The 22258-nt window shown below is 43.4% G+C and overlaps 1 protein-coding gene across 1 annotated transcript in view; it reads left to right on the top strand.

Moving 5' to 3' along the window:
• Window positions 1-805: 805 nt before the first annotated feature.
• The window catches only part of sdc3 (syndecan 3), a 40267-nt gene continuing 18814 nt past the window's right edge, over window positions 806-22258 (top strand). The window contains exon 1 of the mRNA XM_058047496.2: window positions 806-1224. Coding sequence (XP_057903479.2) covers window positions 1168-1224 — 57 coding nt within the window. The 5' untranslated portion in view covers window positions 806-1167. The remainder of the gene's footprint in view (window positions 1225-22258) is intronic.

Below are 22258 nucleotides of genomic sequence, written 5' to 3'. Positions count from 1 at the left end.
TTTTATTGTGACCTTTTTCCTCGTTTTATGGTAATAATTTTCTCAGTGTTTTCACTTGTAAAATGACTGCAGTTTTTTCTTATGTTTTTTTTTTTCAAACTTTCAACTTTGTTGTAAATTTTATTCTTGTAATTTTGGCTTTATTCTTGTAACAACTTTTTCTGCAAATTTCTAAAAATGAAAATTTACTTTTGTTTCCTTTCTTTCAACTCTACTAAAATGACACTTTCCCTCTTATTCCAAGTTTATTTGTGTAAAATTGCAACCTTTATTACAGTATATTTCTTTTTCATTTCTGCTTTTTTGCCCAAATATTTCATTTTTTCAATTATTTTTTTTTACATTTTCTTCTCGTAATTATGACTTTACTTCTATAATATTTGGACTATCTTGTAACAATAATTCACAAGAATAAAGTCAAAATATTTGAATAAAGTTATGAAGGTAAAGAGAAAAAGATAAAATGTGTTAATATTGTGAAAAAAAAGTCACGAGTGTAACATTGAAATATAAAAAAAAAGCACCATAATTCAATGTTTTTGCCTCGCGTCTGAGACTGTGACCCACCTGGTTGCTAGGAGACCGTTCAAGTCGGCACATGGACACGTGAGCTCGCCACACCTGACCGGGACGGGTCGGGTGGGAGGGGTGGGGGGCGGAGTGAGGGTGAGGGTGGACCCTCGAGAGGCTAAGGTGTATATATCCAACCCACCCCCCGCTTTTTTTTTTTTTTAAAAAAAGTCTTCCACCGACGAGCTGCAGGGGGCAATCCTCTTCCGCGGAACCCCCTATCTCTCCTCCCCCCCCACAGCCGACCCCTCCTCCCGCCGCCAGACTCCCAGGCAGCGTCTCCATACGGAACATCCTGCCCTTACCGGAGAGGGGGAGGAGACAGACTGGCGTGTCCCGCTAGTAAATCTATCAGGAAGACGAAGGCAGCGAGGAGGACCGAAGAAGCACCAGCAGAAACAGAACCTCTTTTCCCGGACTGGTGGGGGGGGAAGGATTCTAAAACCGCCGTATGGTCGCCGGATCCGTGTAAAGTTTTGGACCCGGACCGCCTCGCCGCCCGGAGCGACCTGTACCGCCGGCACCAGCACCCGCAGCTCGAACCGCGTGTAGGCAGCAGCAGCACCGGGACCGGAGGCTGTGGCACCCCCACCGAGCATGAGGCTACCCGGGCTGTTGGCGCTGCTGGCCGCGCTGCTCGCTCACGTCGCCGCGGTGAGTTGGATCTCTTTGTGTGTGTGTGTGTGTGTGTGTGTGTGTGTGCCAACTATCATTGATAATGCTGTGGAGATCCTGCACTCGACCTACATATCAGACCTGTTTGCCCCCCCCCCCAAACCCCCCCTCCCCTTCTCACGCACGCGCATTTTTAGCCTTTGTGCGTCCCTACGTTGGGGCGCGTGCGTGGGTAATTAGCGGCTAATCTCTAATTGAGCTTGATGACGGTCCTTTTGTGTGCTGCAGTGGTTTGTGGTGTCTGTGTCACCGGCTCGCATCCTGCCGTTAATTCGGTGGGGTGGTGGCGGGGCTCGAACCCGGACCCGCTTTTTCACACGCTTGTGTGTGTTTGTGTGTGTGTGTGTGTGTGTGTGCAGCAGTGCGCCTTGGCGGGTGGATAGATAGATAGATAGATAGATAGATGGGTGGGTGGGTTCGGGTGGCACAGCATCGTTCCATCCACGCGTGGAAGAGTGTGCAAGTTAAATGCGGCTCGTGCACGGACGGATGATGTCATCGGGAGACGCGAAACACCCCGACACCGCCATCGCCATCACCACCATCATGCACACACCTCCTCTCTGGAGCCACTCCGAGATGAACCCCCCACCCCGCACCCCCCCCACCAGCGCCATCAAAACACGCCCACGTCTTCCGTTACCGATGAAGCCACATTCGTCCTATGGTGATGAAGAGGAAGGCGGAGGAAGGCTGGGGGGGAGGGACGAGTGAGCCATTGAGAGAATGGGAGGCCGATGACCAAAAATAGACAAAATTCAAATGGAGTTCTGAACGTGTCTGTCTAAACATAGCGTTAGTGCATCACTCGTTTAGCTATTTTTATTTCCTGTCTTTTAATCATAACTGATAACCCCCCCACATTCAATTTTGGGACCAATAATTATGGAATAATCTGTTCTGCTGGGTGAAATTGCGGCCATGATGAAAGTTTGAAGTGAACATGTACAGTATTTTAACCAGAAGTGGAAGTAGAAGTATACTTTTACTTAAGTATCCTTTAAAGTACTGTAAAATAAAAACAACACAAAGAAGTTAAGCACTTATTTGGTGTTTTTTTGTAGGTTTGTTGAATTTAGCGCTTCCGGTTAGCGCCCATAGCAGTTTATTTTGATGTTAGCCACGTTAGCATGAGCTACACTAGCTAGCTCTACTGAATGGAAATGAATTGTTCAAACAGAAAGATGCGTACTACAGCGTGAAATATTAAAAAAGGAAGGGGACAATAATTATGGAATAATCTGTTCTGCTGGGTGAAATTGCGGCCATGATGAAAGTTTGAAGTGAACATGTACCGTATTTTAACCAGAAGTGGAAGTAGAAGTATACTTTTACTTAAATATCCTTTAAAGTACCGTAAATTAAAATCAACTTAAAGAAGTTAAGCACTTATTTGTCGTTTTTTTGTAGGTTTGTTGAATTTAGCGCTTCCCGTTAGCGCCCATAGCAGTTTATTTTGATGTTAGCCACATTAGCATGAGCTACACTAGCTAGCTCTATTGAATAGAAATGAATTGTTCAAACAGAAAGATGCGTACTACAGCGTGAAATATTAAAAAAGGAAGGGGACAATAATTATGGAATAATCTGTTCTGCTGGGTGAAATTGCGGCCATGATGAAAGTTTGAAGTGAACATGTACAGTATTTTAACCAGAAGTGGAAGTAGAAGTTAGCTTCGTTAGCATGAGCTACACTAGCTAGCTCTACTGAATAGAAATGAATTGTTCAAACAGAAAGATGCGTACTACAGCGTGAAATATTAAAAAAGGAAGGGGACAATAATTATGGAATAATCTGTTCTGCTGGGTGAAATTGCGGCCATGATGAAAGTTTGAAGTGAACATGTACAGTATTTTAACCAGAAGTGGAAGTAGAAGTTAGCTTCGTTAGCATGAGCTACACTAGCTAGCTCTACTGAATAGAAATGAATTGTTCAAACAGAAAGATGCGTACTACAGCGTGAAATATTAAAAAAGGAAGGGGACAATAATTATGGAATAATCTGTTCTGCTGGGTGAAATTGCGGCCATGATGAAAGTTTGAAGTGAACATGTACAGTATTTTAACCAGAAGTGGAAGTAGAAGTTAGCTTCGTTAGCATGAGCTACACTAGCTAGCTCTACTGAATAGAAATGAATTGTTCAAACAGAAAGATGCGTACTACAGCGTGAAATATAAAAAAAGGGGGGGGGTTGGAATTTGTGTTGTTTTTGCGTTCAACCTCTGTGAAAGTGCTAAAAGGTTTTGGCACGGGTCGTCCGCTGTTGCCGCACGCGGGGATCATTAGTGGGTCAGTTGGTGAGCGTTTGCTTTGGCCTTGAGTTGAACTAATCTGTCTTCCAGGGTGCAGATGGAGACAGGTGTGTGTTGCAGGTGTTCAAGTGTTTACAACACATGCATTGTGTGTGTGTGTGTGTGTGTGAGATGTATTTGCAACTTCCTGTTATCCCAACTTCTGATATCATATCCGGGCGACCATTTTCCCACAGACATCTGTTGTGTTCCAAGGATAGCCATGTTTGTGTGTGTGTGTCATCCTTCATGAGAGCACTGATTGTCCATCTGTGTGTGTGTGTGTGTGTGTGTGTTGTGGGGGGGGGGTCTCCCCATGCCAAGATCGTGTTCTTGGCGATTCGTGGAGGCGTTGCGTTCCCGCGGATGGCGTGAGATGGAATCTGTGTTGTGTGCCCCCTCGGAGGGCAGACAAAGCCCCCCATAGAGAGGCCAAGAAAGCGAGAAGGAGCAGCAAAGATCCCGAGCAGCTTGAGCAAGGAGGCGGATGGGGGGGGGGGGGGGGTGTGGAATGCGGGGAGGCAATTTGACGCAGGAAGTGGGGCCTGGAGGACAAACCCCCCCCCCCCTCTCCATCGCAGACATATATACACACAGTAGCTAGCAGGTAAAAAACACCCCGGGGGGAAAACGGCGTCGGTATTTCAGGTGTGTGTGTGAAGACGTGGGTGGGGGTCAGCTTCCTGTGGAGGGAGGAAATGAAAGTTCATATCCTGAGGTCAGCGTGGATGAAGAAGGGGAATAATGACGGCTTTCAACATTAAGTCATCAATGTCTCACGAGAACAGCTCACGCTTTTTTTTTTTTTTTTTACTTCTCACGACCTTGGCGGCGACCGAGAGGGAATTTCCTGTTACTCATCACGAGTTTGGCGGAATATTTATTTCATATTTCAGCTTTTCATCACGACCGATCATAGATCCTCCCCCCGGGAATTACTCTTATTATTGAGTTTCTCATTCATTCATTCATTGGTGGCGGCCCGCCACCATTACATTTGGACCGCTACAGATAAATGAGCTCAAGTCCACCTCTCCTGGCCGATTATGCGGCGATCATAATCCAAGATCATTTTGTTTCCGTTATCCCCAATCGTTTCATTCTTTTTTTTCAGTCTTTAAAAACAGCAGAGTGCATCTGTCATATAAAGGATCTTTGACTTGAGTTTTTGTTTATTTGTTATTTTGTTTTTTGTTTGTTTTTTGTGTGTGTAGTTACACAAAAAATAGTAGACCACCTGTGGTTGAATATAAAGGATCTTTGCCAGCTTGTCTTCTAAAAAGACTTCTGTCATATAAAGGATCTTCGGCTTGTGTTTTTTTTGCAGTATGTTCCTAAAAACAGCAGAGTGCTCCTGGTTGTGTAAAGGATCTTTGACTTGAGTTTTTGGGTTTTTTTTGTTTGTTTGTTTTTTTGCAATGTGTAGTTCCACAAAAAAAAATGGTAGACCACTTGTGGTTGAATATAAAGGATCTTTGACAGCTTGTTTTCTAAAAACACTTCTGTCATATAGAGGATCTTTGGCTTGTGTTTTTTTTGCAGTATGTTCCTAAAAACAGCAGAGTGCTCCTGGTTGTGTAAAGGATCTTTGACTCCTATTTTTGCAGTCAGTCTTTAAAAACACCAGAGTGCTTCTGTCATAGAGAGGATCTTTGTGTCGAGTTTTTGAACTATGTTCTTAAAAACAGCGTCCCTGTTTTAAATAGAGGATTTTTGGCATGTTTTTTTGTTTTGTTGCAGTTTTCCAGTAGTTCCCCCAAAAATGGCAGAGCACTTGTGGTTGTATATAAAGGATCTTTGACAGCCGGTGTTTTGAAAAGGCTTCTGTCAAATAGAGGATCTTTGACTGGTGTTTTTGTGGTTATACATAAAGGATCTTTGACCGCTGGTCTAATGAAGTCCATTTCCTAACAAGTTGAGTAAAAGCTATCAAGGCTAGCGAAGACGCCAAACGGACACCAGCTTATCATGCTCGGCGGCCATGTTTTTTCTTGTTTACATTTGAGAGGAACACTTGAAGGTTGAACCGGTGGAGATGAAAATACATTCCAGCCAGTCATTCATGCAGTGGCGATACGGCGATACGGCGATACGGCGATATCGCTAAGCGTCTGAAAGACTGCACTTGCATTATTTATTATGCTTTACTTCCTGACACCATTTGGCCTCCAAAATGTTGACCATAATATCATTTATGTGTGCTGGTGATGAGGAATAGGGACGCTATGGTGAGGATGGGGGGGGGGGTCACACGTCATGCTCGGGAACGTCAACACTGATGGACCTTCAAGCAATGTCCGTAAGGGACAAACATTGTCCACTGATGGAGGTCAAACTCCAGGAATCCTCACCCTGGACGCCCCAGGCCAAGGAGATGACTCATAAATTGCCTTCATATCTTATGGTCGAGATATTTATACAGTACATTTATACAGTACTGTTGATATCATGTGGTATAGGTACTTACTATATAGTATATACTGTTGATATCCTATGGTATAGGTATTTGATGTGATGTGGTATAGGTATTTATACACATGCATACAGTCGATATCGTGTGGTGTTGATGTCTATACGTATAATTACGGTTGATATCATGTGCTGTTGGTGTCTATACGCAGAAATAAAGTTGATATCGTGTGGTATTGGTGTCTATAAGCAGAAATATGGTTGATATCATGTGGTATTGGCATCTATACGCATAAATACGGTTGATATCATGTGGTATTGGTGTCGCTACGCAGAAATAAAGTTGATATTGTGTGGTATTGGTGTCTATACGTACAAATACGGTTGATATCATGTGGTGTTGGTATCTCTATGTAGAAATACAGTTGATATCATGTGGTATTGGTATCTATACGTATAAATATGGTTGATATCATGTGCTATTGGTATCTATACGCAGAAATACAGTTGATATCATGTGGTATTGGTATCTATACATATAAATACGGTTGATATCATGTGGTGTTGGTATCTCTATGTAGAAATACAGTTGATATCATGTGGTATTGGTATCTATACGTATAAATATGGTTGATATCATGTGCTATTGGTATCTATACGCAGAAATACAGTTGATATCATGTGGTATTGGTATCTATACGTATAAATACGGTTGATATCGTGTGGTATTGGTGTCTACATGCATAAATACGGTTGATATCGTGTGGTGTTGATGTCTATACGTAGAAATACGGTTGATATCATGTAGTATTGGTGTGTATACATATAAATATGGTTGATATCATGTGGTATTGGTGTCTATATGCAGAAATACGGTTGATATCATGTGGTGTTGATGTCTATACGTAGAAATACGGTTGATATCGTGTGGTATTGGTGTCTATACGTATAAATACGGTTGATATCATGTAGTATTGGTATCTATATGTAGAAATACGGTTGATATCATGTGCTGTTGGTGTCTATATGCATAAATACAGTTGATATCATGTGGTGTTGATGTCTATACGTAGAAATACGGTTGATATCGTGTGGTATTGGTGTCTATACGTATAAATACGGTTGATATCATGTAGTATTGGTATCTATACGTAGAAATACGGTTGATATCATGTGCTGTTGGTGTCTATATGCATAAATATGGTTGATATCATGTGCTGTTGGTGTCTATATGCATAAATACGGTTGATATCATGTGCTAATGGCGTCTATATGCATAAATATGGTTGATATCATGTGGTATAGGTATGTATACGCATACATACAGTTGATATCATGTGGTGTTGGTGTCTATATGCATAAATATTGTTGATATCATGTGCTATTGGTGTCTATATGTATAAATATGTTTGATATCATAGGCTTGCCTTTGATCTGGCTACTACTATTATATAATATTTGACTACTACTACTACTATATAATATTTGACTACTACTATATAATATTTGACTACTACTACTACTATATAATATTTGACTACTACTACTATATAATATTTGATTACTACTACTACTATATAATATTTGATTACTACTACTATCTAATATTTGACTACTACTACTACTATATAATATTTGACTACTACTACTACTATCTAATATTTGACTACTACTACTACGTATAATAATATTTGACTCTTCTGTTTATGTTTTTGTTGCTGCTCTGCCTGTCACAACATCGGCAAAGTTTTGAAGCCGCTGGAATGCCCCCCCCCCCCCCCCCCCCCCCAGGGGTTTCCCGCTCCCTGACATGATGATGGCCCGTGCGGGCACGCCGGCTCGTCCGTGACGCCGCACATCAAAGGTGGTCATTAGGTTATTATCCCATGATCCCAAAGACGCGCGGCTAGGCGTGCCATACTTAAATACTTCAATCCACCCCATGAGTCAGAGGGAGACGGAGAACGCTGGGGGGGGGGGGGTTCTTTTAGGTGGGTCAAGACGGGTGGAGAAATGCAGCTTGAGCAGATCCTAAACACACACAGGCTCCCCCTGCAGTAATTGGGAAGCACCACGCACACACACACGTTCTCCATGGGGGGGGGGTGAAAATGGAGGCAGTGGAAGAAAAGAAAGAAGGGAGGGAGGGTGGAAAAAAGGATGCAGGAGATAACGAGCTGAGGAAGGTAAGGATGGAAAAGGGGTTAAGTTAATGGCGAGGTCGGCCATGATGGACGGCGAGGAGAGGGGACGGAAGAAAGGGGGAAAGACGACGGGAGAGGAGGAATGGGGGAGGGAGGGAGGCTTCCACCGCTCCTTCCCGGGGGAGCGGCCTCTATACCTGCTCTCCTCGCTGCCATCGCCATGACAACCAGCATGGCTGCCTCCATCGCCGCCGTTACCGCCTTATCGCCCCGCTCCTCTGGATCCCCGCCTTCTTCCCCTCGCTCTCGCTCGCTTTCTCTTCGCCTCCTGTCCATCTGGTCCAACACAAAAACACACCTCGTGTGTGTGTGTGTGTGTGTGTGTGTGTGCATGTGTGTGTGTGTGTGTGTGTGTGTGTGTGTGTGCTATAAATAAAAGGCCAGAAAGGAGTGCTTCCTTCCTCCCCGCCAATCTTTGTGTGTGTATCTAAAACCTCCACCAGCGTGTCCATGCTGCTCTTCAAAGTGCCCCCCCCCCTCCCTCCCTTCCTTCCTCCCCTCTGGGGTTTTCCCGCTTTAACCTGCATAATTAGGTTAACGAAGGGGCGGACGGGCGAGGTCAGGCCGAGCCGAGCGGCAGCAGCACTGCTGGAAGGTTGGCTGGGATCGGGATTGGGATGCCACCTCGTAGGTCCTCTTTATCGGCTTTGTGTCTTAGCAGGGTTACAGACACCATGTACCTGGGGGGGGGGGGGCGAGGGGACACACACACACACACACACACACACACACACATTCAGGAAGAGCCATGACATTTTGTCTCGGACGCAGGAAGTCTTTTATCTTTAGCCAGTGATGAAATTGTGATGATATTAATGACATCATCCACACCAATACAGGACGTGTGTAGTTAGGGTTGTGTATTTCCTGTCTGTGTGGGTGGCCACTACTGTGTTTGGGTCCCGCGAGGGGGGGCGGGGGGGGGGGGTGATGGAGCAGACACAGGAAGTCCGTCTTTACACTTCCTTCCTGACTGATAGGCTTTCTTGTACAGGTGTGTTCTTTTTTACACGCCAAACGTGACTCAAGCACAGACGCTGTGTGTGTGCGTGTGTGTGTGTGTGTGTGTGTGTGTGTGTGTGTGTGTGTGTGTGTGTGTGTGTGTGTGAATTATTTAGCAGATGGAGGAGTGAACCAGGTCACCATCTCACTGCTCTAACATCTCCCTGCATCCAACCATCCTCTCCCTGCATCTCTCCATCCATCCTCTCTGGCAACCACTCCTCCATCCATCCGTCTATTCATTATCCAGCTAGTCATCCATCCATCCTTCCATCATCCATCTATTCATCCGTCCTATGCTTCCATCCATCCAGCTATTCATCCATCTCATCCATCCATTATCCATCTATTCATCTGTCCTATGCTTCCATCCATCTTATCCTTGCTTCCTTCCATCCATCCATTATCCAGCTATTCATCCATCCTCTCTTATCATCCGTCTATTCATCTGTCTTATCCTTCCATCCTTCCATTATCCAGCTATTCATCCATCCTATCCATCCATGTATTCATCCATCTTATCCTTCCATCCATCCATTATCCCGCTATTCATCCATCCTACCAGCTATCTATCCATCCACACATCCATCTATTCATCCATCTTATCCTTCCATCCATCCATTATCCCGCCATTCATCCCTTCTATCCATCCCATCCATCCATCTATTCATTATCCAACCTATACTTCCATCCAAACATTATCCATCCATCCTGCCCGTATCCAAGTTATCCCATCCATCCATTCCTCTGTCCTTTCCTTTCATCCATCCAGCATCATGCATCCATTATCCATCCATACTTCCCTCCCATCCATCCATATATCTCTATGGATCTGCATCCATCCATCATCCATCTGTCCTCTTCTTGCATACGTCCATCATCTGTGTCCTTGACTTTTCCATGTATTCCTGCATCCATCATCCATCTGTCTTTTCATTCATCCAGTCATCCATCCTCTCTGTGCATCTGCCATTTTCATCCAGGCATCGTTTTATGATCATGCAGCCATTCATCCATCCATACATCCAGCCATCCATCCATCCATTCATCCATCCATCCATTGACTGGTGTGTGGCGCCACGGCAGCGCTGGCTGCTTGCTTGACAAACAGGAAGTTGGTAAAAGCAGGCTTCCCACATGTTACTCACGTCCTCTCAATGATTGGCCAGCCACCAGGGAGGACCATTGATCCAATTAATGTGTGTGTATGTGTGTGTGTACGTGTGTGTGTACGTGTGTGTGTACGTGTGTGTGTACGTGTGTGTGTACGTACACACTCTCTCTCTCTCACAATCAACCTTTGAACTCTCCTTCTTGAAAGGCCTTTTCAAAGACGTCTGCAGTGTGAACGAGCTAATGAGCTGTGTGTGTGTGTGTGTGGGGGGGGTGACAGGCTGCTGCAACATTTCTGTGCGTTTACAGCAGCAGCAGCCCCCCCCCCTCCACCCCCCCTCGTCCTTTTGTGGCTGGTGATTGATTGGCCAATCTTTCATTCCAACAGTGGTGGATTAGCTGTAATCTCAGCCCGCCCCAAAGCATGCGTGTCTATTGTACGTGTATGTGTTTGGGGGGGGGGCATGAGGCAAATGCCAGATTGGCAGTCAAAGACGAAGAACCGATGAAGACTTCACATATGAGCTCACCTGCCGCCAGCAAAAGTCGTTTTTTTTTTTTTTTTATCATCTTGTCTTCGTTCCTCCGTTTTAATCAGTGACTGATTGGCTGTGCAATGGCGGCTTATTTATTAGCGGCGACAATTAGCAGGGGCGGAAACTAATGACGATAATTAAGGAATCACAGTTGTTTGCGTCTTGGTGGTCTTAATTATTGCTTCTCAGGGTCGCTTTGTCACGGCTGCTTAGGAAGCTCAACACCTTCTTTCCTTTTTACCTCACACTTTTTCCTTAGCCGTCTTTTCCTTAGCAGCGTGGGCCGAGGAGATGTGCAATTCATGAACGAGTCCTTTTTTTAGCTACATTACAAAAGTCGTTCATGATGCAACTGTTAGCTTAACAGTGTTTGTCTGGACGTAACGTCATAACGGATGGACCCCTTCCCTCAAATGTGCCAGCTTCACTGACTCACTGATGCTCGACCAACAATAGAGTTTCACTGACTCATGGGTACTCGACCAACACTCGGATTTTATAGACTCACAGGTGATCGACGGAGACTTGAGTCTCACTCACTGATGCTCGACCAAAAATCAAGTTTCACTGATTCACGGGTACTCATGAAGACTCATTTCACTGAATCACGGGTACTCATGAAGGCTCATTTCACTGACTCACGGGTACTCATGAAGACTCATTTCACTGACTCACGGGTACTCATGAAGACTCATTTCACTGACTCACAGGTGCTCGTCAGAGAATCGAGTCTCACTCACTGATGCTCGACCAAAAATCAAGTTTCACTGATTCACGGGTACTCATGAAGACTCATTTCACTGACTCACGGGTACTCATGAAGACTCATTTCACTGACTCACAGGTGCTCGTCAGAGAATCGAGTCTCACTCACTGATGCTCAACCAGAAATCAAGTTTCACTGACTCACAGGTGCTCGACAAAGACTCAATTCACTGACTCACAGGTGCTCAACAAAGACTCATTTCACTGACTCACGGGTGCTCGGCAAAGACTCAATTCACTGACTCACGGGTGCTCGACCAAGACGTCCGTTTTCCAGACTCACGGGTGCTCGTCAGAGACTCGAGTTTCACTCACTGATGCTCGACCAAAAATCAAGTTTCACTGACTCATGGGTGCTCGGCGAAGACTCATTTCACTGACTCACGGGTGCTCGACAAAGAATCAAGTCTCACTCACTGATGCACAACCCAAAAAAAAAGTTTCACTGACTCACGGGTGCCCGACCAAGACTTCTGTTTTACAGACTCACAGGTGCTCGTCAGAGACTCGAGTTTCACTCACTGATGCTCGACCAAAAATCAAGTTTCACTGACTCACAGGTGCTCGGCGAAGACTCATTTTCACTGACTCACGGGTGCTCAGCAAAGACTCATTTCACTGACTCATGGGTGCTCGATCAAGATGTCCGTTTTACAGAGTCACGGGTGCTCGTCAAAGACTCGAGTTTCACTCACTGATGCTCGACCAGAAATCAAGTTTCACTGACTCGCGGCTACTCGGCGAAGACTCATTTTACTGACTCATGGGTGCTCGGTGAAGACTCATTTCACTGACTCATGGGTGCTCGGCGAAGACTCATTTCGCTGACTCACATGTGCTCGACCAAGATTTCGGTTTTACAGACTCACGGGTGCTTGTCAGAGACTCGAGTTTCACTCACTGATGCTCCACCAAATATCAGGTTTCACTGACTCACGGGTACTCGGCAAAGACTCATTTCACTGACTCACGGGTGCTCGTCAGAGACTCAAGTTTCACTCACTGATGCTCGACCAAGTCAGTTTCACTGACTCATGGGTGCTCGACCAAGACTTCAGTTTTACAGACTCATGGGTGCTCGGTGAAGACTGAAGTTTCAATGACTCACGGGTACTCTGCACAACCTCGAGTTTCACCGACTCGTCAGTGTTTGGCAAAGACTCGTTTCACTGACTCTTTGGTGCTCGACCAACGCTGCAGTTTACCGACCCACAGGTGCTTAACCAAGACGTCCGTTTTACGGCCAAGACTAGGATTTCAGACTGAAATCCGGCCTTTCAAGGACTCCTGGGTGCTTGTGGAGCAGGTACACCTCGGCCGCCGTACTCGGACCCGGATGGGCGGAGGAAAATGGGTGGATGGTTTGTAGTCTGAGTAGTAGAACGTCTGCGGCGTTGGAGGTCCCTGGAGGACGTTGACGCTGCGTGTCTCCGTCTCGGTATCATTTAATAGCAGCTGTTTAGCTTCACGTGTCACCGGGCGTCAAGTGGAGGTTCCACGAGCGATTCAGTCACCGCTTGGCCATCGCCGGCCTTCTCCCGCTCGGAGGCGCCAAGGTGCGAGGCGAGCGATTACATTTGCGGCGGAGACGGAGCGAGAGCAGATTTGAAGCGAATAAAAGGGGATTGAGGTCAGAGGCAATTGTCGATATGAAAGCAGGAGGTTGCGGCCCCGGCGAGGAGAAGCAGATTGGGAGATTGGGGGGGGAGGGGCGCGGGACTCGTCTATACGCAAAGGAGGAAAAGCCACCCGACTCCTCGGGAGAAGCGGCGAGGAACGCCAATGAAAGTAAGCATAAAGGAGCTGACGCCGGGGGCGGGGGGTTAAGGCATAAAATGAAAAGGAGACGGACGAGTTGGAGCAACGGCGGCGTGGTTAGCGCCGGCCCGTAAAGAGCTTAGGACGGCTGAGACGGATTGAACCCGCGGAACAACCTGGACGGGATTACGCCGGAGCGCCGAGGCGGGAGCAAGATGCTATCATAACCCATACGTTATCCTGTCCGCGTGTTCGCTAGCTCGCTCACGCCGCCGTCGCTGTCGCCGGGAGCGACAAATTCATCAGCACCTGCCGGGAAAGTCATCTTTGTACGCTCCCCACTTCCTGTCCTCAGCCGAGTACTCTTGGATTCTTTAGTGGGCCTTCGGCATATCTGGGAAGAGGGAGGCCAAGTGGAAAGCATGCAGGAAGTTGTCCGTGTGCGTCGATACGGAAAATTGGAGATAACGCATCAGACATGTTTTCTTCAATATTTCCACTCTATGCTACCAAGATTACATTTTTCCATAATATTCTGAATTTATTCTCATAAAATTGCTATTATTTCCTCTTTGGATTATGAACTTGAAAAAAATTTATATTTTGACTTTATTCTTTTTTTCCCTTTTTTTTCTTTTCAACTTTCTCATTAAATCTTACAAAATAGTAGATTAAAAATTAGTCTTCTGAAATGGTTCTTTCCTGTATTCCCATAATATACTTTTTTTTCTCACATAACCTAATTTTCCAAAAAATACATCGTCTATTTTATTATAGTTTATAATATATAATATAATAATAATTATTATAATATTACCAAAAATCTAAAAATACAATTTTATTTACATGTTTGTCATATTACATACTATATAGTATGTAATATGACAAAAATGTATTTAAATAAACATTTTTTAAATAAAATATTTTAATAACAATAAACATTTTTTTAGAAAAAAATATTTTTAAATTAAATTTTTTATGACAAAAAATTAAATAATTTAAATATTTTTTTCAAAAAAATGTTTATTTAATTTTTTTAATTATTTAAAAATTATTTAAATTTATTTTTTTTTCAAATTTTTATTTTTTTAATTTAAATTTAAATAAAATTTTAATTTTATTTAGATTTTTGTCATATATGACAAATATTTAAATACAATTTTTACATAATTTTTACATACCACATTACATAATGTATTACGTATAATCAAATTACAATATTCCATAGATAATATACAGTTTATTCTTGTAAAATTGCGATTTTTATGATTTCAATAATTTCTCTTAATTCTGAAATGATAGCTGTTTTTTAATTTCAGTTTTTTCCTGTCAGAATGAATGATTTATTTTAGGGACGTGTGATCATCATCGCGACCGATATCGGCATAAAAATTGGATATTAAGCGATATTAAAAAAAATGCTGTATACAACATACAACATATGTGTCCATTCCTCCACAGGAGATATGTCATGTTACACATATCGATATCGGTATCGGAAATTGAAAGTTGGACAATATTGATTTTAGGTTTTCGGCAAAAATTTCCCAACCCAACTTTCCTGTCATTCATTCATTTTTTCCTTATAATGTTATGATGTAATTCTCATTGGAAACATCTTTTTCTTGTTAAACAATTTTTATGTTATTCATGGAAAATTACTCCGGATTTTTGTATGTTTTCTGCTGTTTTTTTTTTTTTTTAATTTCTAAAATGATATTTTTACGATGAGCTGCAGGCTAAGAAAAACTGTGATTGGTCTAAATAAACAAGTGAGAAGCGGCGATGGGGTTCCTGAAGGGGCGGGGCTAGTGTTGACAGATCACGGTCGCCGCACAAACCAAAACATCCTGTAATTTGTGTGAAACGGTAATGTCATCATATCGACGGGGGCAGGCTGCTGGTCGGCGAGACCGCAACGAGGTCAGCCGGTCTTTTTGGACCCTTTTTTCCCTCCTCCACTTTCATTTCCACTTCTTCTTATTCCAGACTTCCTGTTTTCTCCTCCCGCGAAAGTCGCATGACTGTCATTAGCTTAATTACACACGTGGTAATTACACACCGCCTTGTGATTCACGTTGATGCACGAGGCCTCAATGTGACTCTCATCAGTCCTCGCCGTCTATTTGCGTGCTCGTGTTCCATTTAGGGCTCAGAAGAAGCCATTGATTAGCCGCTCCTTCAGCTCGCTCACCCCCCCCCCCCCCCCTCCACCCCCCGCCCCCCTTCCTAACGCACAAAGGCATCGTGGTCCGCGGGGGCGCATTTCTGAGCACCCTTTGAAAAGTTCCTTAGAAACGGGAGAAAAGTTGCAGCCACGGGCGCCACGGGCGCCACGGGCGCCACGCCCTCCTGCTGGCCCTGGCGGGGATGAGCCCATTGAGCCAGGCTGCAATCTCACACACACACACACACAGTCATTGACCCACAAGCCAGCTAGCATACACGGCTAACTGCACCATCAATACATACTGTGCCACTCCCTACGCCACTAAAACATAACGCTGACGATTTCAGTTCTGAAAACTCCAATTTTGTTCAACGTCTGAAAACTCAAGCGTACCAAACGCGAAACACTTTCTCACAGGAAATCACGTAAAGCCAGCGAATCCACGGATATCGTGGGAAACTCCTACTTCGGGTACTTGAGCTTAGGAAGTCCAGGAAGTGGCCCTTTAACTGAGAGGTGATCGCCGACACGGACTACAATCATGGTGCCCTAAACACAACCAACTAACGCTAAGTTCTCGCTAAACGCTAAACTTTTAGCAAACAAAAGTACCGCAAAAACATTTTGGGAGCAAAAGTCCTAAATTTATGAGAAAAAAGTAATCAACTTTAACTTTTTAACAATTTTTTTCAATAATTTATAAGAAAAAAGTTGTGATATACTAGAAAAAAAGTGGTAAACTTATGATAAAAGGAGTTTTAAATTTATGACAATAAAGTCATACATTTTTAAGAAAAATATTGTAAATTTAGAATAAAATTGTGGTAATATCGGAGAATAAACCGATTAGCATATTAGCATAGAGCTGAAAAAAAAGTATTTTTTAAAGTTGTAACAATATGAGAAACAAAACAAAATAAAGTTGTCATTTTTGGAAAACTGGTTTGGGGATAAAGTCAGAATTCCGACCTTTCATACTGCATGGAGACTGGATACGGATCCGGCAGAGCTCAGCCCACATGACATGGCTGAGATTGAGTGGAAAAACTCTTCTTATTTGGTGTGGAAGTGGTCATTTTTTATTTAGTTATTATTTTTATTTATTATTATTATTATTTTTAGTCACTTTTTTATGTTTTATTTCATGTAATTTTTGCTGTTGTTTTTGTCATTTTCCAAATATTTCCACTTTCTTTGTAATCTTTTAGAAAACAATTGTAATATTGCAATATTATGACTTTATTCCCATCATAATTAGAATTATTAAAAATGACAACTTTACATTAGTTACTTTTTGCTCATATTAGAATGTATTTTTTTTCTTTAATATTTAAAATTTATTTTTCCTCCTAACGTTATTATTATTATAAGTAATGTCATAAATTTGTGATGTTTTTTTAACTTATTCTTGTAAAAAAAAAAATTATATATTTTTTCCAATTTCTCAATTTTTTGGTTTTATTTTCCACTTTTCTCTTGTACATTTTTTTTAATGACTTTTTCCCCGGACCAGTGGTCAGCCAATCACAGGGCACATATAGCCAAACAATGAAGCTAACATGTTTTTGTAGTGTGGCTAACATGCTACCATGCTAACCACTTCTCCAGCATGCGGCCAGTAAGAATAAATGTATGATGATCATATAGTATGTGAGAAGGTACGTGTATCATTTTTCCTGCGTGGAGCCGTGGGAACGTCCCAGCCAGAGACAAAGGTCCCACAATACTAAAGGTGGCAAATGTGCCATGCCGAGATAGAATCCACGTGCACGTGGAGATGCATGTTTCATAAGGTCATCTATAATGGAGTACCTTCCGTGCACGGAGGCCTGCTGTGGGGGGGCGTGGGTGTGGGGACACGGATCTGTCTATGGCACTCGTGAGGACAACAAGCAAATCGAGGAGGTTTTTATTTGTAAGTGTTGTGGCTTTGTGTAGTGTAACGTTAGATTCCCTGTGTGTGTGTGTGTGTGTGCGTGTTTAATCCTGCTGGATTGTCAGATTAGTGTAACAGCTGGCGAGTACAGATATATATCTTTTTGCCTCCACGGCTGTGTGTGACCCCCCCGCGCCCCCCCTCCCATCATAGCTCAATGTCCAGCCAATGGATGACTGGCTATGTCATCTACCGTGCTTTGTGCGTGCGTGTGTGTGTGTGTGCGTGTGTGTGTGTGTGTGTGTGAGACAGTCTCGCAGCTTCAGTCCATTACACACTTCCTAGCCAGCTGATGTGTCACTAGACTTGTCATGTGACCCGGCCCCGCGGGGGTCCGTCGGCAGCTGTCTGCTCCGACATTGCGAGCTAACGAGCTAACGTCCGTGAAGGCGGAACAGCGCAAACGTTCCACTCACGTATACAGATGTGTAGCGAAGCCTGACTAAGGGAGGGTTGGCTGCGTTTTCAGATGTGTAGCGAAGCCTGACTAAGGAAGGGTTGGCTGCGTTTTCAGATGTGTAGCGAAGCCTGACTAAGGAGGGGTCGGCTGCGATTTCAGATGTGTAGCAAAGCCTGACTAAGGAAGGGTTGGCTGCGTTTTCAGATGTGTAGCGAAGCCTGACTAAGGAAGGGTTGGCTGCGTTTTCAGATGTGTAGGGAAGCCTGACTAAGGAGGGGTCGGCTGCGATTTCAGATGTGTAGCGAAGCCTGACTAAGGAAGGGTGGGCTGTGTTTTCAGATGTGTAGCGAAGCCTGACTAAGGAAGGATGGGCTGTGTTTTCAGATGTGTAGCAAAGCCTGACTAAGGAAGGGTTGGCTGCGTTTTCAGATGTGTAGCGAAGCCTGACTAAGGAGGGGTCGGCTGCGATTTCAGATGTGTAGCGAAGCCTGACTAAGGAAGGGTGGGCTGTGTTTTCAGATGTGTAGCGAAGCCTGACTAAGGAAGGGTGGGCTGTGTTTTCAGATGTGTAGCAAAGCCTGACTAAGGAAGGGTCGGATGTGTTTTCAGATGTGTAGCGAAGCCTGACTAAGGAAGGGTGGGCTGTGTTTTCAGATGTGTAGCAAAGCCTGACTAAGGAAGGGTCGGATGTGTTTTCAGATGTGTAGCGAAGCCTGACTAAGGAAGGGTTGGATGTGTTTTCAGATGTGTAGCGAAGCCTGACTAAGGAAGCGTCGGCTGCGTTTTCAGATGTGTAGCGAGGCCTGACTAAGGGTCTGATGTGTTTTCAGATGTGTAGCGAAGCCTGACTAAGGAAGGGGTTGGATGTGTTTTCAGATGTGTAGAGAAGCCTGACTAAGGAAGGGTCTGATGTGTTTTCAGATGTGTAGCGAAGCTTGACTAAGGAAGGTTCGGCTGTGTTTTCAGATGTGTAGTGAAGCCTGACTAAGGAAGAGTCTGATGTGTTTTCAGATGTGTAGCGAAGCTTGACTAAGGAAGGGTCGGCTGTGTTTTCAGATGTGTAGAGAAGCCTGACTAAGGAAGGTTCGGCTGTGTTTTCAGATGTGTAGTGAAGCCTGACTAAGGAAGGTTCGGCTGTGTTTTCAGATGTGTAGCGAAACCTACGGGGTCTTTGTATGATGCCATGAAAATGTACAAGCAAGCATTTGAACACATCTTTCAAAAGTGGAGCAAATAAATGAGTGAGATGTATTTTCAGATGTGTAGCGAAGCCCAGGGAAGCTATTTTTCGCCCTCATCGAGGCACCATGAAAAGCTTCTAAAGGGCGGCGTTTGAGAACGAAGTGGAGCAGACGAATGAGGGACGTGTATTTTTAAGATGTGTAGCGAAGCCTGAGGAAGACATGTTTTTGATGAGCGTTTCCTCTCCAAAGTGGACTGAGATGCGTTTTCAGATGCATAGCGAAGCCTGAGAAGTCCATTTTCCCCATCGCTACATCACAAAAAGACACAACCTCAAACACGAGGCATGTTTTTTAGTATGTTTTTTTTTCTCAACAGCGAAGCAAACAAGCGCGTTAGATGTACTTTAAGATGTGTAGTGAAGCCTGGGGAAGGCAGTTTTTTTCCCTTCATGATGCCATGAAAAGCCCCAACTTCAAAAGGCGTGCGTGAGCGACCCTTCTCTCCACCGTAGAACTACCGAGCTAACGCTTCAGACGGGAATCTTTGGCGAGAGAAACCTCAAACAGGAAGTGTCCACATGAAAATCATTGCAATAATTCCATAATTCCATGCAGCGCTCGCCATAAACGCCATAAACGCAGCTGGCGACACGATGCAGGTGTATATTTATTATCCTCCACTCTCCGTGTCAAAAGGGCTAGCCGTGCATGCTAAGCAGCTGCTAGCCGACCCAGGTTTCCCAACAAAAGCTGGAGAGCAAACGCAGGAAGGCGCTGACAGCCGCGAGGAGACGTAGCTGGGAATAAGAAGCTGTCACGTTGTGATTGAACAAGCAGCAGGTGTCTGTCAAATGTTTACCAGGTTTACCAGGAATAAAATAGCAGCTTTGCAGCACGACTTACTGACGGCTGAAAAGAACGTTTGATGTTTTTACACTGGAACCTGTCCACCGTGTTTTTGCTTGATGTTCCACCAACGAGGATTCCTTATCATACATGGAATATGTTGGCAGTTGGAGAATAGGAAAGCTGGTTACCACCTTGGAAATATGCTTAGCATTATTACAGCGCTCTAGATCAGTGATTTATTATTATTATTATTATTATTATTATATAATGACAAATATTATGTCATTGCCAAGTGTCTGCGGTGTAATGACTGGCAGAGCAATGGAATATTCGTCCATATGACAACACGTAGCTTAGATTTTTATAATGTAAAAAAAACGTGCTTTAGCTCAAAAAAGGTTGAAAAACACTCCTCTAGACAGGAAATAGCACCCCTATAGTCACCTCTATACTCCTATTACTCACTATAGTGGACACAATGAAACGAAATAGGACATACAAGATATACTATATAGACTCACACTTGTTAGCATTGTGAAAGTTCCTTTATTTACAGTTTTAAACATTATTAGAGCCCCCTAGACGGGAAATAACACCCCTATAGTCACCTCTACTCTCATATAGCTCACTATAGTGGACACAATGAGACAAAATAGGACATACAAGATATATTTATGTAGACTCACACTTGTTAGTATTGGGAGAGTTCCTTTCTTTACAGTTTTCAACATTATTAGAGCCCTCTAGACAGGAAATAACACCCCTATAGTCGCCTCTACACTCCTATTAGTCACTATAGTGGTCACAATGCGACAAAATAGGACATACAAGATATACTACTATATAGACTCACACTTGTTATCATTGTGAAAGTTCCTTTATTTACAGTTTTCAACATTATTAGAGCCCTCTAGATGGGAAATAACACCCCTACAGTCGCCTCTACACTCCTATAACTCACTATAGTGGACACAGTAAGACGAAATCGGACATACAAAATATATATACGTAGGCTCACACTTGTTAGCATTGGTAGAGTTCCTTTCTTTACAGTTTTCAACATTCGTAGAGCCCTCTAGACAGGAAATAACACCCCTATAGTCACCTCTACACTCCTATTAGTCACTATAGTGGTCACAATGTGACAAAATAGGACATACAAGATATACTATATAGACTTACGCTTGTTAGCATTGTGAAAGTTCCTTTATTTACAGTTTAAAACATTATTAGAGCCTTCTAGATGGGAAATAACACCCCTATAGTCGCCTCTACACTCCTATAACTCACTATAGTGGACACAATGAGACAAAATAGGACATACAAGATATATTTATGTAGGCTCACACTTGTTAGCATTGGGAGAGTTCCTTTCTTTACAGTTTTCAACATTATTAGAGCCCTCTAGACAGGAAATAACACCCCTATAGTCACCTCTACACTCCTATTAGTCACTATAGTGGTCACAATGTGACAAAATAGGACATACAAGATATACTACTATATAGACTCACACTTGTTATCATTGTGAAAGTTCCTTTATTTACAGTTTTAAACATTATTAGAGCCCTCTAGATGGGAAATAACACCCCTATAGTCGCCTCTACACTCCTATAACTCACTATAGTGGACACAGTAAGACGAAATCGGACATACAAAATATACATACGTAGGCTCACACTTGTTAGCATTGGGAGAGTTCCTTTCTTTACAGTTTTCAAAATTATTAGAGCCTTCTAGACAGGACATAACACCCCTATAGTCACCTCTACACTCCTGTTAGTCACTATAGTGGTCACAATGCGACAAAATAGGACATACAAGATATACTACTATATAGACTCACACTTGTTAGCATTGGGAGAGTTCCTTTCTTTACAGTTTTCAACATTACTAGAGCCCTCTAAACAGGAAATAACACCCCTACAGTCGCCTCTACACTCCTATAACTCACTATAGTGGACACAGTAAGACGAAATCGGACATACAAAATATATATACGTAGGCTCACACTTGTTAGCATTGGTAGAGTTCCTTTCTTTACAGTTTTCAACATTCGTAGAGCCCTCTAGACAGGAAATAACACCCCTATAGTCACCTCTACACTCCTATTAGTCACTATAGTGGTCACAATGTGACAAAATAGGACATACAAGATATACTATATAGACTTACGCTTGTTAGCATTGTGAAAGTTCCTTTATTTACAGTTTAAAACATTATTAGAGCCTTCTAGACGGGAAATAACACCCCTATAGTCGCCTCTACACTCCTATAACTCACTATAGTGGACACAATGAGACGAAATAGGACATACAAGATATACTATATAGACTCACACTTGTTAGCATTGGTAGAGTTCCTTTCTTTACAGTTTTCAACATTCGTAGAGCC

Source organism: Doryrhamphus excisus, linkage group LG7 (genome assembly GCF_037039965.1).
Source record: "Doryrhamphus excisus strain RoL-2023G ecotype Guam linkage group LG7, RoL_Dexc_Guam_v1.1, whole genome shotgun sequence".
NCBI lineage: Eukaryota > Metazoa > Chordata > Actinopteri > Syngnathiformes > Syngnathidae > Doryrhamphus > Doryrhamphus excisus.
This window is presented reverse-complemented; position numbering and strand designations above follow the sequence as displayed.